The 18,637-nt window shown below is 37.1% G+C and overlaps 4 protein-coding genes across 5 annotated transcripts; 1 reads left to right on the top strand and 3 right to left on the bottom strand.

Annotated features, from left to right (window-relative positions):
• Positions 103-2,817, bottom strand: LOC104717049. Its single transcript, XM_010434561.2, has 2 exons — positions 2,625-2,817; positions 103-2,535 (listed from the first exon to the last, which is right to left on the bottom strand). Exon 2 carries the CDS (start codon positions 1,813-1,815, stop codon positions 604-606), a length of 1,212 nt encoding a protein of 403 aa, XP_010432863.1. The 5' UTR covers positions 1,816-2,535; positions 2,625-2,817; the 3' UTR covers positions 103-603.
• LOC104717050 (protein KAKU4) lies at positions 3,141-7,648 on the bottom strand. The gene is made up of 13 exons (XM_010434562.2): positions 7,306-7,648; positions 6,841-6,893; positions 6,419-6,507; positions 6,146-6,252; positions 5,979-6,070; positions 5,292-5,459; positions 4,796-4,994; positions 4,612-4,676; positions 4,464-4,518; positions 4,294-4,372; positions 4,096-4,175; positions 3,871-4,009; positions 3,141-3,790 (listed from the first exon to the last, which is right to left on the bottom strand). Exons 1-13 carry the CDS (start codon positions 7,571-7,573, stop codon positions 3,460-3,462), a joined length of 1,725 nt encoding a protein of 574 aa, XP_010432864.1. The 5' UTR covers positions 7,574-7,648; the 3' UTR covers positions 3,141-3,459.
• LOC104717053 (cytoplasmic 60S subunit biogenesis factor REI1 homolog 1) lies at positions 8,436-10,507 on the top strand. The gene is made up of 5 exons (XM_010434566.1): positions 8,436-8,729; positions 8,959-9,531; positions 9,621-9,790; positions 9,899-10,114; positions 10,200-10,507. The coding sequence occupies exons 1-5, from the start codon at positions 8,625-8,627 to the stop codon at positions 10,354-10,356; spliced, it is 1,221 nt and encodes a 406-aa protein (XP_010432868.1). The 5' UTR covers positions 8,436-8,624; the 3' UTR covers positions 10,357-10,507.
• Positions 10,504-12,651, bottom strand: LOC104717051. Of its 2 annotated transcripts, none has more exons than XM_010434563.1 (3): positions 12,516-12,651; positions 11,110-12,165; positions 10,504-10,831 (listed from the first exon to the last, which is right to left on the bottom strand). In XM_010434563.1, the coding sequence occupies exons 2-3, from the start codon at positions 12,000-12,002 to the stop codon at positions 10,795-10,797; spliced, it is 930 nt and encodes a 309-aa protein (XP_010432865.1). In that variant the 5' UTR covers positions 12,003-12,165; positions 12,516-12,651; the 3' UTR covers positions 10,504-10,794. The 2 variants fall into 2 exon arrangements, with proteins under 2 accessions (XP_010432865.1, XP_010432867.1); XM_010434565.1 differs by lacking the exon at positions 12,516-12,651 and adding an exon at positions 12,400-12,512.

An 18,637-nucleotide genomic window follows, 5' to 3' on the forward strand; every position in this document is an offset into this window, starting at 1 on the left:
CAGGATCATCTGAAACGGTTCCTTATTTATGTCCATACCTTGTAGGGGAAAAAGAAACAATCTAGAACACCACCAGTGGAATGTAAAAATGAGGCAAATACATGAATTGAAAATTTCCTTTTCATTGAATTATAAAACAAAAATGTAATGTAAATGTAAAAGTGATGTCAATGTGTCCTCAAGATATGAAATCTAAAACAATTCTAAGACTATGTTACATACAGGGCAATACTGCAGCAATTACATGATTGTTTGTATCTTCCTTCCTAAAACCCACAGTACCTCAGCCAAAACTTTCTCTAGATTCCCTTATCGGCCTGCGTGTTCCACACAAAGCTTGAAACTCACTGGGATGCCAAATTACTTTTGATCTTACAACAACACAAATATTCAAATGCGGTTCTTCGGGCTTAGCTTCTTTTGTATATATCTACTAACCTGCCCCGAGTCTGCAGCTGCAGGGCATAGTTGTGTCGCTCAGCCATCAGGTCCACCAGAGGATGCATAGCAAGATTCGTTTTGTTACGAAAATCAGTGGCCAGTTTTTGGACCAGAGAGCTTACTCAGACAAATTGCAGTGTCCAACATGCCAAACATTTTCTTTCACACCCCTTCTCGTTCCTCGAATGAGCACATGGAAATCCTCTCCCGTAACAACGGCCAGTCTTCACCAAGTTGATGCGGATTTAGCTCCATTGCAACTCTAAAATCAAGCAAAGACACTGAAACTTGTTCTTGCGTTATGTCAGATGGTTGGTTGCTAGTTTGTTTGTGCAGCCCATTGCTAGTTTGTATGTGCAAACTATTACTCGGCTGCACCCCATTTACAATCTTGTCTCGGATCTGCTGTTTGTCTAAACTTTGTTTTCCCGGCGGTCCATTCATGGACCTAGCTCCAGCCAAATCAACGCACGATTTCATCAGTTTCTTCAGATAAACGTCCAACATGTTATTTAACATACTAGAACACTCTGCTGAAACCCCTCCAAGACCCTGTGCTACTGCAATATTCTCCATCCGCTTTCTCAGCATCTCTGTGTCTGACAATCCACCACTGTCATAGCAACTAATAACATCTGCGCTGGTCGAATTTGGAACTGTTCTGCGGGATCCACCGACACTAGCCGAGCAAAAAGGAATCCCTAGAGGTGCAATCACAGGACACATAGAAAGAAGCAATCTACCTTGATCCTCTTGAGCTTTATCATCTCTGCTAAATGGAGCTACAACCTGACCCTTATCCGCTACCCTCATTTTGTCAGCAGGACAAAGAAATGCACCGTCTCTTTCATCACCGTATCGACTTGATCTTTGATAATCAAAAGGACCGCTTTTGTCTTCTCGACAAAGTGGCTGATGCAACAGACTTTCAACCTTTCCGTTTGGCCCAAGTGGACTAGGCCTATCTCTGATTGTCTTGTCACATATTCCAGACCTAACCTTGGCTAACACCCCATTAGACCAAACAGGATCATTCCTATTATGGTTAGGGATCAGAGATCCGCTTTGTTCAGGTCCATCCTCTTTCCCAAGCACCAAAGACTTGTTAGGGTGACCAGTTTGGTGAAGTGGAGGTGGGGATTTAGCCAGAGATGCATTCCTCAAGATGGAACGAATCAACTTGTTGTGTAGAGAAAGATTCTCCCTCCCCAAAAGACGGCAACATGACTTATCAAACTCACTCTTAGTAAGCTTCTGACTCAGAAACCTGCCCAAGTAGTAAAAATACCTTCTAGATCTTTCAACCCCAATCTTCTTCACAATTTGCACTTTCAGCTCAGCTAGATCAATCCTAGGATCTTGAAAAGGCTGCATACTTCTTTCTGCTTCTTCTGCTTCTTCTTCTTCTAAAACGAAACTAGACAGACACAGTCAGAGGAAGTGCACTACCAAATGCACCCTCTCAGCTTCTAGTTATCCTTCACACAAACAACCCCAACTCATCAACGTATTACTTATCCTCAAACTCAAATCAAAGAGCATTTCAAGAACTCAGCTGAAGCTTCTAGTACAGGCCACTCCAGTATCATTTTCCAAACGACACAGAACTCGTAATTCTAGGAGGAGTAGAAATGCAAAAGCCAAATCTCATCTCCCCAAAACCAAAACCCTAGGGGTCATTATCTACTAATCAGCTTACACTACACCAAGAACCTCAAAATTGCTGATAAAGTATGAAAATAGATTAAAAAAAAACCCTAGCTTGGAGTTGGAGATACCAAATCAATCCATCAGAAGGACCAATCACCAACTGAACTTCACGAGAGGGTAAGAAGAAGAAACTGAATCAGAGCAGAAAAAAACCCAGCATTATTTTCATTTCACGCCCAATTCAGATGCTATGAAGTTGAGATAATTCCCGAAAATTTTCAGAGTAGGAGCAAATCGAGATCAGTGGGAGGAGTTTGGATTGGAGCTTTGAGAGAACAGAGCAGCAACAGATTCGAAATTCTAATTGAAGATGAAGGGAAGCGGGGCAATGAGAAGCGGGACCCAAAAGCCCGAAAAACAAGTGTTTTCGGATTTTTTTTGAGCCTATAAAAAAGATTTTGACCAGACAATTCAGACAAAACACAAATCGGAACAACAAAACAAGTAAACTACTTCCCAGTTCCGACACTAACCCAACGACCTCCTTCTTTAGTAATACTGCTTCTGCTTCTCTCCGATTCAATCTTCGTGACTTGTTTTTAGTATTGCTTTCAGATTTGAATGTCTGAGAGAGCTTTCGCTCTTCTGTGTGTTTATTATTTTAGCTTCGATCGCTGCTTATGGCTTATTGGGTTTTGTTGTTCGTTTTTTCTTCACTTTTGTTTCTGTCTGTTTTTTTTTTTTTTTTTTTTTTTTNTCTTGATAAAATTTGCTTTTTGGGTGTCTTTTTTTATTTCCTCGTTATTTGCTTTTGTGCTTTGGGATTAAAATCGACGAGTTTGTAAGTTGATTGAACCCATATTCGATTTCTAATCTTGCAAAGTTCTGACATGAGTGATCTCTCTCATCTAATATTGAGTGTAGGTAATCTATCCGATCATCATAATGTCATATTTGACACAAAAGAGACAATTTTACAAGATGAAAGATGAGTGTTGGTGCTTAGGTGTTGGCTTTTTGGTCAAGTAAAAAACTTTTAAATTTGGCACTGAACAAAGAAAAAAAGAGTTCAATTTGGAAACTGCAAACTACAAAGCTTCGTCAGCTGGAATGAAACCAAGCTACAAACTTACAACATAATCATTGGAGTATCAGACAGATGAGGGAAGAAAAACATAAAAACAGAGAGACACAATAATACCACATAAACGTGAGTAAGACAAATCCTCCTAACTCAAATACTACAATAAAACCTAAAAGATAATCACGTGACAAACAGAGTGGGATTTCAAATCTAAAAGAGATGTCACATAATCCTACCTCATAATACTCTCCTATTGCATTCGGTTCTGTTGTGTACAGCTCATCTTACAGAGTTGTTTTGGCCCGTCCTTTGCCTCGACCTCCTCGACCTCTTCCTCTACCACGGCCTCTTCCTCTTCTGCTGTATGCCAAGACCTTGGTTGTACCCGGACTGCTACTTGCCGAGTTTGAGTTTGGTAGAGACTGGTCTCCTGGGAGCCACTCTTCTTCGTGCGTGCTTGAACTGTTATGTGAGGCACTTGATTCGCTGTCATCGTTTTCATTGTTAATCGCACCATCTGAGCCATTCCCTACTGTCATATCATCAGCTATAGGCTGAGAAGCCTCGGTTTCTTCTGGTGGTTTGGGTTTTGGTTGACCTTCCATAGCCACTAAACTGAAAAAGCAAGTCTTTGCTTAGTAGGAAATAATCTCATCAAACGTCAAACTAGCCATACAATGGAGCCTGATTTTCACCTAGGTGATGAAGATGGGAAACCGTTAGAAGCAGCACGTGATGCGCCTTTATCATCAGCTTCTTTTGATGTTTCAAACACATCTTTTGGGATGCAAAAGTTCCCCGTAGAATCCAAAGTTGCCCCAAGAGCCAAGACAGCTGCAGTAATAAGCGCGCAAGTAAAGTAGGAGAACCCAACTAAAATATCATCCAAAAGCAAAGGAACGTAGAAATCCAATGTATACCATTTGTGGTGTCTCCGATAGTCCCTCTACGTTGGATAAAATCGCCATCTTGAGCATTCAAGTCATCTACAGCGGTTCCTCTGTCGAATACAATTGAAAAATTTAACAATTTTGATATACTTAAAAATGGATCTGTCAAGAAGAAACAAGGTACAATCTGAGTAACTGAGTTGGCAGGATAAGCATGGTAACAAGAACCTTTGAAAAGCGGTATTCGTATTTTCAGATGGCTTGATTCCTTGTGTGGAGATAAACGTCTCATCCAAACCAACTCCATCTAGGCAGAAAACAATAAACCCATGAGACAAGAGTAACAAAATCGAAGATGAGAGAGTGAATACAAAGAACAAATTAAGAGAGAAACTAACGAGATCTACTGTGTAAAAGTCCTGCTTCTTCAACGCCTTGATTAGCTCCCGTAGTCTTCACTCAACCAAAACACGGAAAGGACAAAACAAAAACAGATTAGACATTCTTCTTGGTATAGAGACACATAGTGTAAAGAGTGCTTGATACCTGATTATGTTCAGAGGTAGGTATGCCTGAATTTGGTAAAACTCCGCTTTGTTCATTCTGTAGAGCTGAAAGAACCGCAAAAAAAGAGTTACACAAGTAACCAGACGGAAAATAATTTCAGCTTCATCACATGTCTATTACTAAAAAACTTCTTCCAAATGTGAATAACGAGAAGGAAAAACACCTTGAACAGCTCCATCGGCATTCAAAGACTCATCATTTCCTTTGAGTAAATCAGTCGCTAAAACATATGGGCTTTTTTTAGGTTCCAAAGAGGCTGCACTACTGGGGCTTTTAAGCATTTCCTCTGTTGCTTTAGCTCTGACTTTGCGAATTTCATCTTGAATATTCCATGACTGATTGGAACCGGATTTCCTTTTCAGCTGCATTTTGGTACCAAATGTCAGAATGAATATGTGTAAATTTGAAAAGCCATTAGAAGAACATAATGGTATGCAACTTTGCTTTTGGAAAAGCTGAAAGTAGTTAGTAGTGTCCATCAAATGCCTCGTGATTGACTAACATAATCAATAGAAGTTAAACAGAGATTTTTAATAGAAGTTAAACAGAGATTTTTATCTCATAAAGTAAGATGAAACAACTTCAGACTTTCAAACAACATTTGACCATAAGGAAAGTATGCACTGCTGCGTATATATTGGAAAACTTTAAGTTCTAACCTTGGACGACGAAAAGCTTCCAGCATAAGGAAAGGGTGTCCTTCGCCTTCCTGCTGATGATGGTGATCGAAACTCTGAATTGTTCGCAGCCGGAGATCCCCAAGGCAGACGAGCTCGCATATATGACTTGGCCACATCCACAGGCGATCCACCACCATCTTCAGTTGCCTGGAGATTTAAACTAATGACTGAGATGGTGATCATTATTTAAAGCACTATGGAAAAGAAACACAAATGGCGGAATACTGTTGACAAAAAAAAAAGGCGGAATACTGTGAAGAGAAGCTATCAGAAGTTGAACAGATTCTTGTGAGCACACGGTCTTCATCCTCAAAAGAAAGAGCAAATATATGGATCTCTTGCATTTTAAGCGGACAAAAAGGTAATCTCTAATCAGGAAATTTCAGGATTAATGTCACCAAATGGTCCTAAAACTCAAAAGCTCCCCTCTTTTTCCATACTCAAAATACTGAACAACCTACTTTTGTAAGAGAGCTCTACGTTGCTGGTCAGATGGAGTAGCATAGAACAATCATATTACACATTGAATTTTACAAAAACAGAAGTTGCCTCCTAGTATTATGTATAACAATGGGTCAGAGAACAGAGACGAGATATCACAAACAAGGACATACCTGCAAGCTGCAGCAATATGGGACATTTAAGAAGCGAGTTTCCCGAACTTACCTTATACTTTGAACTTGATTCTGATTTCTTCTCCTCCAACCATTTTTTTGCTTCCATAACAGCTGTATTGGACATTTCACCCACATTCACGTCTAGAAATAAACAGAAAAGAGGTTATCACATAAACTGATCCGGTCTGCTTGCACAGTCTAACATCGGTTACATACCACTTGTCATTCCATTGTCATTATTCCTCCCCTCGACAGCAGGGGGGAAACTGGGATGATCTACGACCCTAGCATTGATGATATCTATCAATTTATCACCCTCTTCCCTGAAACAATATACACATCCATGACTTAGTAGGATACAAGATCAGCTTAGATTTGGTAGCTAAACAATAACCACAAAAGCTCTTTTAAGCTAAGAGATGTAAATAATAAGACAGGCGGAAGATGCTGCTACTTAAGATGTCTAGAAAGCCAGACATTGAGAAATACCTTGCGAATGTTTCTTGCATGAGAAGCTGCTCAATTACACGCTTAGAACTGAGTGGTTGGATAGTTGGTTGCTGGGCATTCACAAGGTCCTATTCACACAAGCAGACATTAGACTCACTCCGCATTAACTGAAATCATGTTTCCATCAAAATACTCAGTTGAAAAAGTGTCAGCTTCACGAACTTTACTTCAACAAAATTAGGTTCAAAATGCAACTCATAGGCATACTCAAAAATGCGAAAAGGTAGTCTCAGTACAAAACTAGCGAAGAAACCATTAAAAAAAAAAAAAATTCAGCAACACCAAAATCGACCGCGGCAATGAAGTAGAATCTATAGTAAGAACAATGAATTCAAACAAAAATCATAAATCTATAATGGCATAGTAATCACCAAAACGAATAAGGTGGTTAGTAGTAGTACCTCTTCAGTAAAATTAGTAATGTTCTTTTCAACATCCTCATCACCATCAATATCTGCAAAAAAGTCAAAGAACATTTAAAAATCCATACTTTAAAAGAATTAAGACACAAAGCTGGCCGGTTCTTAGCAATCCCAGACCTACAACATTATATGCAAACCAAGAAGGAGGACGGGTCGAACCCAATTGAATCCGTATATACATAAAAGAAAGAATAAAGCTTGAGAATTAGTATGAAGTTTATAGCTTTTAGAAGTAACCTAACTTATAGTACTTCACCAATGCTTAACTGCTATAAGTCCCACATATTAATGGAAAGAGAAAATGGCAAAGCTTTAAAATCAAATTCACATTTCAAATTCAAACGGTAGGTTTCGGATTCAACCAAACTATAAACCAAAAAAAAAATCAAAAATTTCAAAAAATTTCAAATTTATCCAATATAAACCCAATTTAATTGCACATACCTGAAGATGAGTCATCATCCTCCGAGGAAGATGAGGAAGACTCGGAGAAGACGACGGAAGAAATGAATTTACCGGCGCCGGAAGCAATTACGCTGGCGGGTTTGTAAACGAGCCTGGAGATCCAACTAGGGTTTTGCTGAGGAGGATCTCGGGATCTCGGAACAGGGCGGTCATACGGAGTCCTAACGGCGGCGGTGCGTCGTGGTCGAACAATTTTGCCACCGGATCGAGGCTGACGTGTTCCGGCGTAACCGGAGACGGAATCCATGGTGGAAGAGAGAGAGAGAGGAGGACGGAGAAGAGAAGTTCGTTGAAGAGAAAAATAATCAAGTGTTGAGGAAAATAATTGGTAATTTCTCGTTTTTTTTGTTAAAAAAAACATTGATTAAAACAATAATAGTTGTGGGTGAAAGGGTTAGTTTTCCCTATACTACAGGGCTGCGGTTAAAAATTGTTTCCACTAAAATAAAATTAGGCAAAAAAAACCAAAACATCACAAAGTTTTTGAAACTTTATTACAGTAAAATCGTGTGTTATAAATGCTGTGATTTATTTTATTTTTTATTTTTTTTGAAAAAGTTATAGTTTGTTCTCAAGTAAATAAATAATATATTCTGTGATTTTTGGATAGTTTGATGTTTTAGAGAATAATTTTTGTCTTTAAAAGATTGATGTTCTGAATATTTTTAATAATTTTTGTTTTAATAATTACTGATGTTGTAGAATGTATGGAGTGGGAAAATGGGAAAGTAAAAAGTATCAGAAAAATAAATCATGAGAGGTCATAAATAAAATAAATAAATTATCATAAAATAAAATTAATCATATATTTCCTTTGTCTGAGTATATGTGTAAAATCCTGTATCTTAACATGTGTGTAAAATCCTAAACATTTAACTATGTGAGACAGAGAGATACAGATTTGAAAGAAGGAAATATAAAGTAATTTACTCAAGTTATTTTTTTTTTTAAAGAGAGAAATACCCTAAATTGTTTTTAATCAAAAGTGTAATCCATGTTATAAGTTTAATTAATGGGCCACTGACAATATAGAAAAGAAAAATATTAATGGCCCAATAAAAGTACAAATGGGCTATATTTAGATCGGGTCGGATCTAAAAATCGGCGCCTTCGTCTTTCATTCATTTTGATGGCAATCAATCAATCAATCGACGCTCTTTTGTTAGAGAAAGAGAAACAATCGAAGAGCCGTCGTCACTTTACATATAAACGAACGATCCTTATCCATCGAACAAGGTTTCTCTGATTTTTACATTTCTTGAATCGATCGAGATCGAGATTACATTAGAGAGAGAGAGATGCCGGGTTTAACATGTAACGGGTGTAACATGGAGTTCGACGGCGAAGAAGAGCGAAACCTTCATTACAAGTCTGATTGGCACCGCTACAATCTCAAGCGCAAGGTATATATACATATATATATATATCTATTTTTATCTGAAATCGATTTAGAACTCAAGACGATTTTTGTATCTCGGGATTGTATTGCGTCGATGAGATGAAAGTATCTGAGAAATGATTTGTTGTTAATGGTTGTAGAATCTTGAATATTTTGATGTGTGTCCTTGCTTGTACGATTGTTTTGAAGCTTGATAGATTATGTGGTTACCTATATGAATTTGATTGTTCTAGGTAGCTGGAGTTCCTGGAGTTACAGAAGCTTTGTTTGAGGCTAGACAATCTGCTCTTGCTCTGGAGAAGAATAAATCTAACGAAGCACCTATGCTTTATAGTTGTGCAATCTGTGGTAAAGGTTACAGGAGTTCCAAGGCTCATGAGCAGCATCTTCAGTCGCGGAGCCATGTTTTGCGGGTTTCACAAGGGACAACAACCAACGGTGAGGAGGATGTAGCCATTATCAGGCCGCTTCCTCGCCGTGTTCAACACAGGGGTTCCATTGATGATGATGATAGTGACGCTGAGTGGGTGGAGGTTGATTCAGATGAGGAGTTGGCTGCTGATGAAGCTTCGGATTCTTTGTCTAAGTTGAATGTTAATGACTCAGGATCTGCTGAAGATATGGATGATAATGATGGTGATGCAGACAAGTACGAGCTGGATCCTACCTCTTGTTTGATGTGTGACAAAAAACACAAGACCTTAGAGGGCTGTATGGTTCACATGCATAAACACCATGGTTTCTTCATTCCTGATGTTGAGTTTCTCAAGGATCCTCAAGGGCTTCTCACTTACCTCGGTCTTAAGGTTCGGACTCATCATTTTACCATTCAGTGTTCATTATTGTAAAGCTTTGAATACTCCTGTTTACTTATACATGGCTCATCATCATTCAGGTCAAGAGAGACTTCATGTGTCTGTACTGCAATGAGCTGTGCCGTCCATTCAGCAGCTTAGAAGCTGTAAGGAAGCATATGGAAGCAAAGAGCCATTGCAAATTGCATTATGGTGATGGTGATGATGATGAAGATGCTGAACTAGAAGAGTTTTATGACTACAGCAGCAGGTTTTTTAACTCTCTTCTATCTCTGTGATTAATCTTGTTCTTACCTCTGTTCTTCTTTTTATCCCAAATCTTAATGCACCTTCCTTTTGGAAATTTTTAATTGAGCAGCTATGTTGATGAAGTTGGAAAGCAGATTGCTGTATCTGGTGAAACAGACAACACTGTAGAACTTGTTGGTGGTTCTGAGCTCGTGATCACAGAGAAATCTGAGAATGCAACAACGTCTAAAACTCTCGGGTCTCGTGAATTCATGCGTTACTACAGACAGAAGCCACCCCCAACTTCTCAAAACAGCAACCAGATAATTGCCTCTTTATCTTCAAGGTTTTTTTCTCCTCCAAACCTATTAAACTAGATAGCTAGCTAGTTAATCTGACTAAGGTTATTCCCACAAACTGTAAATTCTCAGGTACAAGAGCCTTGGTCTGAAGACAGTACCAACAAAAGAGGAGACATTGAGGATGAAAGTGCGCAAGGAGATGAGCCAGAGAGGCGAGACAACGCGTACAAAGATCGGAGTGAAGAGTAATGTCATAAGAAACTTGCCCAATAACGTCCCCTATTAGTTCTGAGTTTGTCATACTCATTCTCTAGCGCTGGATTGTATGATGATTCCATGTACTTTGACCAAGTTGTGTGTTGGTACTTGGTAATAATAAGAGTAAGTTCTAAACAAAATGTGTTCACAGAAATAGTATAAATGTTACAATTGCTGCACGAACGTCGACTTTTTTGATTTACGTCTCTCAATATCTACATTGTTCAAAGATGCATGTAAAACAAAGAAGACAAAGGGTACTAAAATATTCAAAAAAGGCTTTCTGTTTTCTTTTTGTACAAAAGGCTGCGACTGCGAGTAAATGTCACAAGACAAACCTACAATAAAATTTATCTGTAGAAAGAAAAAGAAGAGAGAGGTCCAAAACCAAGAACGCTGGCTACGAATAGGCTTGTCTGCGTCATTTGTTTCGCTTCATTTTCCATCTGACAGAGAAAGTTGATACCTAATTTTCATAAAAGCGGGTTCGACGCCTTCTCGAACTGTAAATCAGAGAGAATAAGGGCATTAGACAATGTCTCTTGATTAACTATCATATATATAGCACAAGAAAGCTACTAATATGCCAGAGATAATCACAACAATAGGACCTGCTAAGCTAATTCATCATCATTCAATCCATAAGGTGCCTATTAACCTGGCTCTCTAGTGAAAGCCTCTAATATCAATGCATGATAAATCATAAAACATAAAGAATGTATGTATCTCTGAAGCTGAAATGATACAAAAATAGTGGTGTAAAGCATTAGATGGTTCTGACCTTTGGTGGATAGAGCTACTTCTGTTAGCTCCACTGGTGCTGATGAACTCGTCATCGATCTCATCTACTCTATACTCCGGGAACTCTATGGATGCTACAGAGCTGTCATCAGAGTTGGAGTTATCATAACTAGAGCGGCGGCTACCTCTCCTGCTCTCGCTCATTCTAGATCTTCTTCGATTCCTGGCATTCCTTATATTGTCAAACATCTGATAGAGAATACAAGAGGTCCACCAGTTTCCTTCATTGTTAGGAACATCTTCAAACTCATCTCCTGTGTCATCATCTCCGTATTCAATCACATAGTCCCCTAAAACAACTCCTCTGGGGACTTCTGAGTGAATTGTGCTCAAGACGTCGATTATTTCAGAAGACTGCTGGAAGTTTTCCCAGTCAAGCTTTCGTGCAGGATCAATTTCAGAGGGGCGAGAATCAGGATGCTCAGACAGAGCATGTTTGCGAAGCTCCAAGTAAGTACCCATAAACCTGCATCTATCTTCCTCACAGCAACGCTTCTTCTCATCAAGACGGAGACGAGCTTCTTCAACAACAAGCCAGCCAGTAACTTCTCCTCTACAGAGAGGACACACAGGTTTGCAGCTCTCTTCTAAAACCTTGGAGCGAGGCTCATCAGGAGGTGGAGGAGGAGGAGGTGATTCAGTACCACAAGCGCTAATGAAACGATCCAAACAGTTGGAAAGAAGGTGATCAGTATTGCAGACAAAAGCACGGCAACCGTTTCCGAAAGAAGAGCACTGGAGAAGGACACCGTTGTGAGGGAAATCCAAACAAATGGGACAAGTCAAATCATCCAAATTGATAGTCAACTGAAGCTCTTGGTTAGAAAAGGTCTTTGCTTGAAGCCGCTTTTCACAAACATGTTCCAGAGCCATTTATAAATAAAAGTTCCAAACTTTTTGATTAATTCTCTCCTAGATACGATCCTCAAATGTATTCCAACTTATGAGGAAGAAGTGAAAAGTTATCAGAATCTGAGTCCCATAGATGGAAGAAATCATATCATCGTGGAATCTGTTACTCGATGTAGCCTGCTTGCTGCACATGCAATGTAAAACGAGACTGATCAAACATCCAAAAATCACAAATCTGCAAGTAGGAAGACATGTAAAAAGACAATTCGAGATAAAAGAGGGCTTTCTCAGAAACCAAATCCGGTGAAAACGCTTGGTACCCAAAAAAGAGAGTCGGATTCAAAAACTGAAACAAAATTCTATGGAAACCCGATCGCATAATCTAAAAAACCTATGAGAGAGCAGAAGAAGAAGAAACCTAGGGGGGATTAGAGAAAACGGATCCAAAAATCAAAGAAATGGTGAAATAGTAAGCATAACGAAATCGAAGAAGAAGAAGAAGAAGAAGGAGAGAAATCAAATGAGGAAGCTGACCTAAGAGAAGATGATGATGATGATGAAGAAGGGGGTTTGCTTGTGGGGATAGCGTATCTCTCTCTCGCAGCAGTTGTGTAGACGAAAGCCTCCTCTTCTCTCTCTCTCTTAATCAATCCCCATAAACCATTCTTTTTTTTTTGTTCACCTTTTCATTACATTAAAATTTAATTAATTATTAGAACTATTTTAATACTCAGATGGGTTTTTTTAAAACTTTTTTTCATTAGCTTAAAAATATTGTTGTGACGACTTTTTTTTTTTTGTACTTTGAAGTTATAAAATAACAAATATATAAGGTTCGTATTTTTTTTGTTCACCTTTTCATTACATTAATTCTATTAATTTATAAAAGTTTTAATTTTTTGATAAATTAATAATTATTAATTTATAAAAAAACTTTCCTAATTTAGTAAAAATGTTTAAAAATAAGACTTAATAGTTATAATTAATATTTTTATAAAATCAATTAAAATGAAAATAACAATTATCATGTTTTGAAGATAGTACTCAAAAAAATTTATATCGTAAAAATATTAAAAATAAACTCTAATAAAAATTAATGTGTATATACATATATTTAGATAATTTTATATAATTATTAATTTATATTATCAATGGGACCATATATTTACAAAGGATTTTAAAAAAATATTATTTTATTATATTATATAATTATGTCTAAAATTACAATAATTCTAATTTGAGTTCGAATAAATTTATTAAATTATAGAAATCATTAATTTACCGAATATTAATTTATAGAGGTTATATTGTACTCTATCAAATGGATTAGATCAAATCAAACTACTGGAAATTAAACAAAACTTTTCTTTTCTTGATGTTTTCCATTTTTTATTAAACTCGTTAGAATATAATATAGTAAAGTTGTGACAATTCGATTGGGACTGCTAGTGGAACTTTTGTTTGATTCAAGATTAAAAATTGTAAATTATGTATTTGACTTTTTCTAAAAATTCACAAGAACAAACAAAGCTTAAAACTATGCGCAGTGTAATCTCAATCGGCTCATTAGTTTAATTGGGCTTAACTTAAAAAGGCCGCTTTAATATCATCCATAAATTTATTGACGTTAGGGAAAGAAACAAAAAAAGAAACTTATAACAACAACAAAAATAAAGGAAAAAGGAAAATAGGAAAACAAAAAAGGAAAACGCGTATCGGCCTGATCACCGACTTGTTTGTTTATAAATAAGGGAGGAAGCTTTTTCTCAGAGAGACTCGGAGTCATAATTTTTTAATCTTAGAAATTTTAGTTCTTCGTTCTCTGTTTAGGCTAGGGTTTGTAGAATTTGGGAGATTTCTTACGATGACCCCCCGATTCTCTTCAATTTTTTTTAGGGTTTCTTAATTTCATTATGTCTTCGTTTTTTTTTTGGGTTTTCGTTTCGTTTTTGATTCGGATTTGATATTTGCAAAACTCAAACGATTCTGCGTTTCTGTGAATTTCAAGTTCGTTTGTTCGTTCTTTTTTTTAGGGTTTCTTAATTTAATTACGTTTTTGTTTTCTTTGGGTTTTTGTTTCGTTTTCTTTCTCTGTTTAGGCTAGGTTTTGTAAAATTTGGGAGATTTCTTACAATGACCCAATTCTCTTCAGTTTTTTTTTTTTTTTAGGGTTTCTTAATTTCATTACGTCTTCGTTTTCTTTGGGTTTTCGTTTCGTTTTCAATCGGATTTGATATTTGCGAAACCCAAACGAATCTGGGTTTCTTTGAATTTCAAGTTCGTTTACTTGATTTTGTTTTTGTTGGTTTTGGTTTTCGTGATTTTTGTTTTTGTTTTTTCTTTAAAACCCAAGAGAGATCGATTACAAAGGCAAACACTCAAACTAATGGTGTTTTGTCAGATTCTCTTTTGGGGACATTGTCCCTTCTGAGTTTTAGACCAGAGGCTGCAAAATCAATCCCTATACCAACGGCTTAATAGAATTTATCTCGACAGACTATTATACTTGGGATTGGGTTTCAGTTTGCTGGATCAAGTTACCCTCCGCTTTGGCTTTAAGCGATCATCAGTCTTTGTGACTATGATTGGGAACACTTTTACCCAATGCTTATACAAAAATCAAAAGTCTTTGTGACTTGAGATGAAACACTCTTACCCAAGGCTGAGATTGGAACACTTTTACCCAAGGAGTCTTTGTGACTTGAGATCGGAACACTTTTACCCAAGGTTTATAAAACAATCATCAGTCTTTGTGACTATGAATGGGAGGAACACTTACGAAAATCAAAAGTCTTTGTGACTTGAGATCGAGATACTTTTACCCAAGGCTTATAAACAAATCATAAGTCTTTGTGACTGAGATTGAATCACTTTTACCCAAGGCTTATAATAAAATCAAAAGTCTTTGTGACTTGAGATCGGAATACTTTTACCCAAGGTTTATAAAACAATCATCAGTCTTTGTGACTACTTTTACCCAAGGCTTATAATAATATCAAGTCTTTGTGACTATTAATGGGAACACTTACAAAAATCAAAAGTCTTTGTGACTATGAATGGGAACACTTACAAAAATCAAAAGTCTTTGTGACTTGAGATCGAGATACTTTTACCCAATTCTTATAAACAAATCATAAGTCTCTGTGACTGAGATTGAATCACTTTTACCCAAGGCTTATGCAAAAATCAAAAAGTCTTTGTGATCGGAACACTTTTACCCAAGGCTTATAATAAAATCAAAAGTCTTTGTGACTTGAGACTGGGAGAAAACACAACACTTTTACCCACATCTTTACAAAAATCATCAGTCCTTGTGACTATGATTAGGAAACATTACACTTTGGTTGGATTGGTTTTGGTACCCACGGCATTAGAAGATCATTTGTCTTTGTGATTGTGATTGGGAAACATAATCGGTTGGATGTTACGTCTTTTAGAAGATCATTTGTCTTTGTGACTGTGATTGGGAAACATAATCGGTTGGATGTTACGTCTTTTAGACAAAGAAGCAGAACACTTTGGTTGGGTTGGTTTTGGTACCCACTGCTTCATGTAAGTCTATGTGACTTGAGATTGAAACACTTTTGCCCAAATCTTATACAAAAATCATTAAGTCTATGTGACTGCGATTGAAACACTTTTACCCACAGCTTTACAAAAATCTGCAGTCTTTGTGACTGAGATTGAATGGAACTATCTTTTACCCACATCTTAACTTAACCAGCAGTCTGTGTGACTGAGATTGAATCGTTTTTACCCAAGGCTTACTAAAAAAATCAAAAGTCTTTGTGACTTGAGATCAAAACACCTTTTGCCCAAGGCTTAGAAAACAATCATCAGTCTCTGTGACTGAGATCGAAACACACCCAAGGCTTATAAAACAATCAAAAGTCTTTGTGACTACTTTTACCCAAGGCTTCTAAAAAAATTAAAAGTCTTTGTGACTACTTTTACCCAAGGCTTATAAAACAAATCAAAAGTCTTTGCGACTACTTTAACCCAAGGCTTCTAAAAAAATTAAAAGTCTTTGTGACTTGAGATTGGGAGAAAACACAATACTTTTACCCACAACCTTACAAAAATCAGCAGTCTTTGTGACTGAGATTTATTGGGACTCTCTTTTACCCACAGCTTAACATAATCATCGGTCTTTGTGACTTTATTTCATAAACATTACACTTTGGTTGGATTTGTTTTAGTACCACGGCTTTGGAAGATCATTTGTCTTTGTGACTTTGATTGGGAAACATGACACTTTGGATGTTAAGTCTTTTAGACAAAGAAGAAGAACACTTTGGTTGGATTGGTTTTGGTACCCACGGCTTCATATATGTCTATATGACTTGAGATTGAAACACTTTTACCCAAGGCTTATACAAAAATCATCGTCTCTGTGACTGAGACTGAAATACTTTTAACCAAGGCTTCTAAAAATATAAAAAGTCTTTGTGACTTAAGATTGGGAGAAAACACAACACTTTTACCCACAGCTCTACAAAACTCAGCAGTCTTTGTGACTGAGATTGATTGGGAATTATCTCGACAGACTATTATACTTGGGATTGGGTTTCAGTTTGCTGGATCAAGTTACCCTCGGCTTTGGCTTTTAAAGATCATCAGTCTTTGTGACTATGATTGGGAACACTTTTACCCAAGGTTTATAAAGAAATCAAAAGTCTATGTGATTGAGATTGAATCACTTTTACCCAAGGCTTATAATAAAATCAAAAGTCTTTGTGACTTGAGATCAGAACACTTTTTACCCAAGGCTTAGAAAACAATCATCAGTCTCTATGACTGAGATCGGAACACTTTTGTCCAAGGCTTATAAAACAATCAAAAGTCTTTGTGACTACTTTTACTTTTACCCAAGGCTTCTAAAAAAATTAAAAGTCTTTGTGACTTGAGATTGGGAGAAAACACAACACTTCTACCCACAACTTTACAAAAATCAGCAGTCTTTGTGACTGATATTGATTGGAACTCTCTTTTACCCACAACTTAACATAATCAGCAGTCTTTGTGACTGAGATTGAATCACTTTTACCCAAGGCTTACTAAAAAAAGCAAAAGTCTTTGTGATTTGAGATCAGAACACTTTTTACCCAAGGCTTATTAGAAAACAATCATCAGTCTCTGTGACTGATATCGAAACACTTTTACCCGAGGCTTATAAAACAATCAAAAGTCTTTCTGACTTGAGATTGAGAGAAAAAAACAACATTTTTACCCACAGCTTAACATAATCATCAGTCTTTGTGACTCTCACTTTTACCCACTACTGTTAAAAATCATCAGTCTTTGTGACGGTCACTTTTACCCAAGGCTTATAAAACAATCAAAAGTCTTTCTGACTTGAGATCGAAACACTTTTTTTACCTAGGCTTATAAAACAATCATGACTTGAGATTGGGAGAAACACAACACTTTTACCCACATCTTTACAAAAATCATCAGTTTTTGTGACTATGATTCGGAAACATCACACTTTGGTTGGATTGGTTTTGGTACCCACGGCTTTAGAAGATCATTTGTCTTTGTGACTGTGATTGGGAAACATAACCGGTTGGATGTTACGTCTTTTAGACAAAGAAGCAGAACACTTTGGTTGGGTTGGTTTTGGTACCCACGGCTTTATATAAGTCTATGTGACTTGAGATTTATCACTATTGCCAAATCTTATACAAAAATCATCAAGTCTCTGTGACTGAGATTGGAACACTTTTACTCACAGCTTTACAAAAATCTGCAGTCTTTGTGACTAAGATTGAATGGAACTCTTTTTACCCACATCTTAACATAATCAGCAGTCTTTGTGACTGAGATTGAATTGCTTTTACCCAAGGCTTACTAAAAAAATCAAAAGTCTGACTTGATTTCAGAACACTTTTTACCCAAGGCTTAGAAAACAATCATCAGTCTCTGTGACTAAGATCGAAGCACTTTTACCCAAGGCTTAGAAAACAATCAAAAAGTCTTTGTGACTTGAGATTGGGAGAAAACGCAACATTTTTACCCACAACTTAAGATAATCATCAGTCTTTGTGACTCTCACTTTTACCCACTGCTGTTAAAAATCATCAGTCTTTGTGACTGTCACTTTTACCCACAGCTTTGAAAAATCATCAGTCTTTGTGACTTTGATTGGTTTTAGTTCCAACGGCTAATACTTTTGGTTGGATGTTAAAGTCTTTTAGAAAAAGAAGCAGAACACTTTGGTTGGATTGATTTTGGTACCCACGACTTTAAAAGATCATTATTCTTTGTGATTATGATCCCTTTACCCATGGGCTTGAACAAATTCATCGGTCTATGTGACGAGATTGATAAAATCAATCCCTTTACCCGTGGCTTGAAAAAACATCAGTCTTTGTGACTGTCTTTGGGAACAGATGTAAAATATCATCAGTCTTTGTGACTATGATTGAGAAACATAACACTTTGGTTGGATGTTAAGACTTTTAGACACAGAAGCAGAACACTTCGGTTGGATTGGTTTGGTATCCACGGGTTTAAAAATCATCAGTCTTTGTGATTGTGATTGGGGAACATAATCCTTTGGTTGGATTGGTTTTAGTATGGCTAACACGTTGGTTGGATCTTAAGTCTTTTGGGCCAAGAAACATAACAGTTGGATTGGGAGAAAACACAACACT

Source organism: Camelina sativa, chromosome 10 (assembly GCF_000633955.1).
Source record: "Camelina sativa cultivar DH55 chromosome 10, Cs, whole genome shotgun sequence".
NCBI classification, from domain to species: domain Eukaryota; kingdom Viridiplantae; phylum Streptophyta; class Magnoliopsida; order Brassicales; family Brassicaceae; genus Camelina; species Camelina sativa.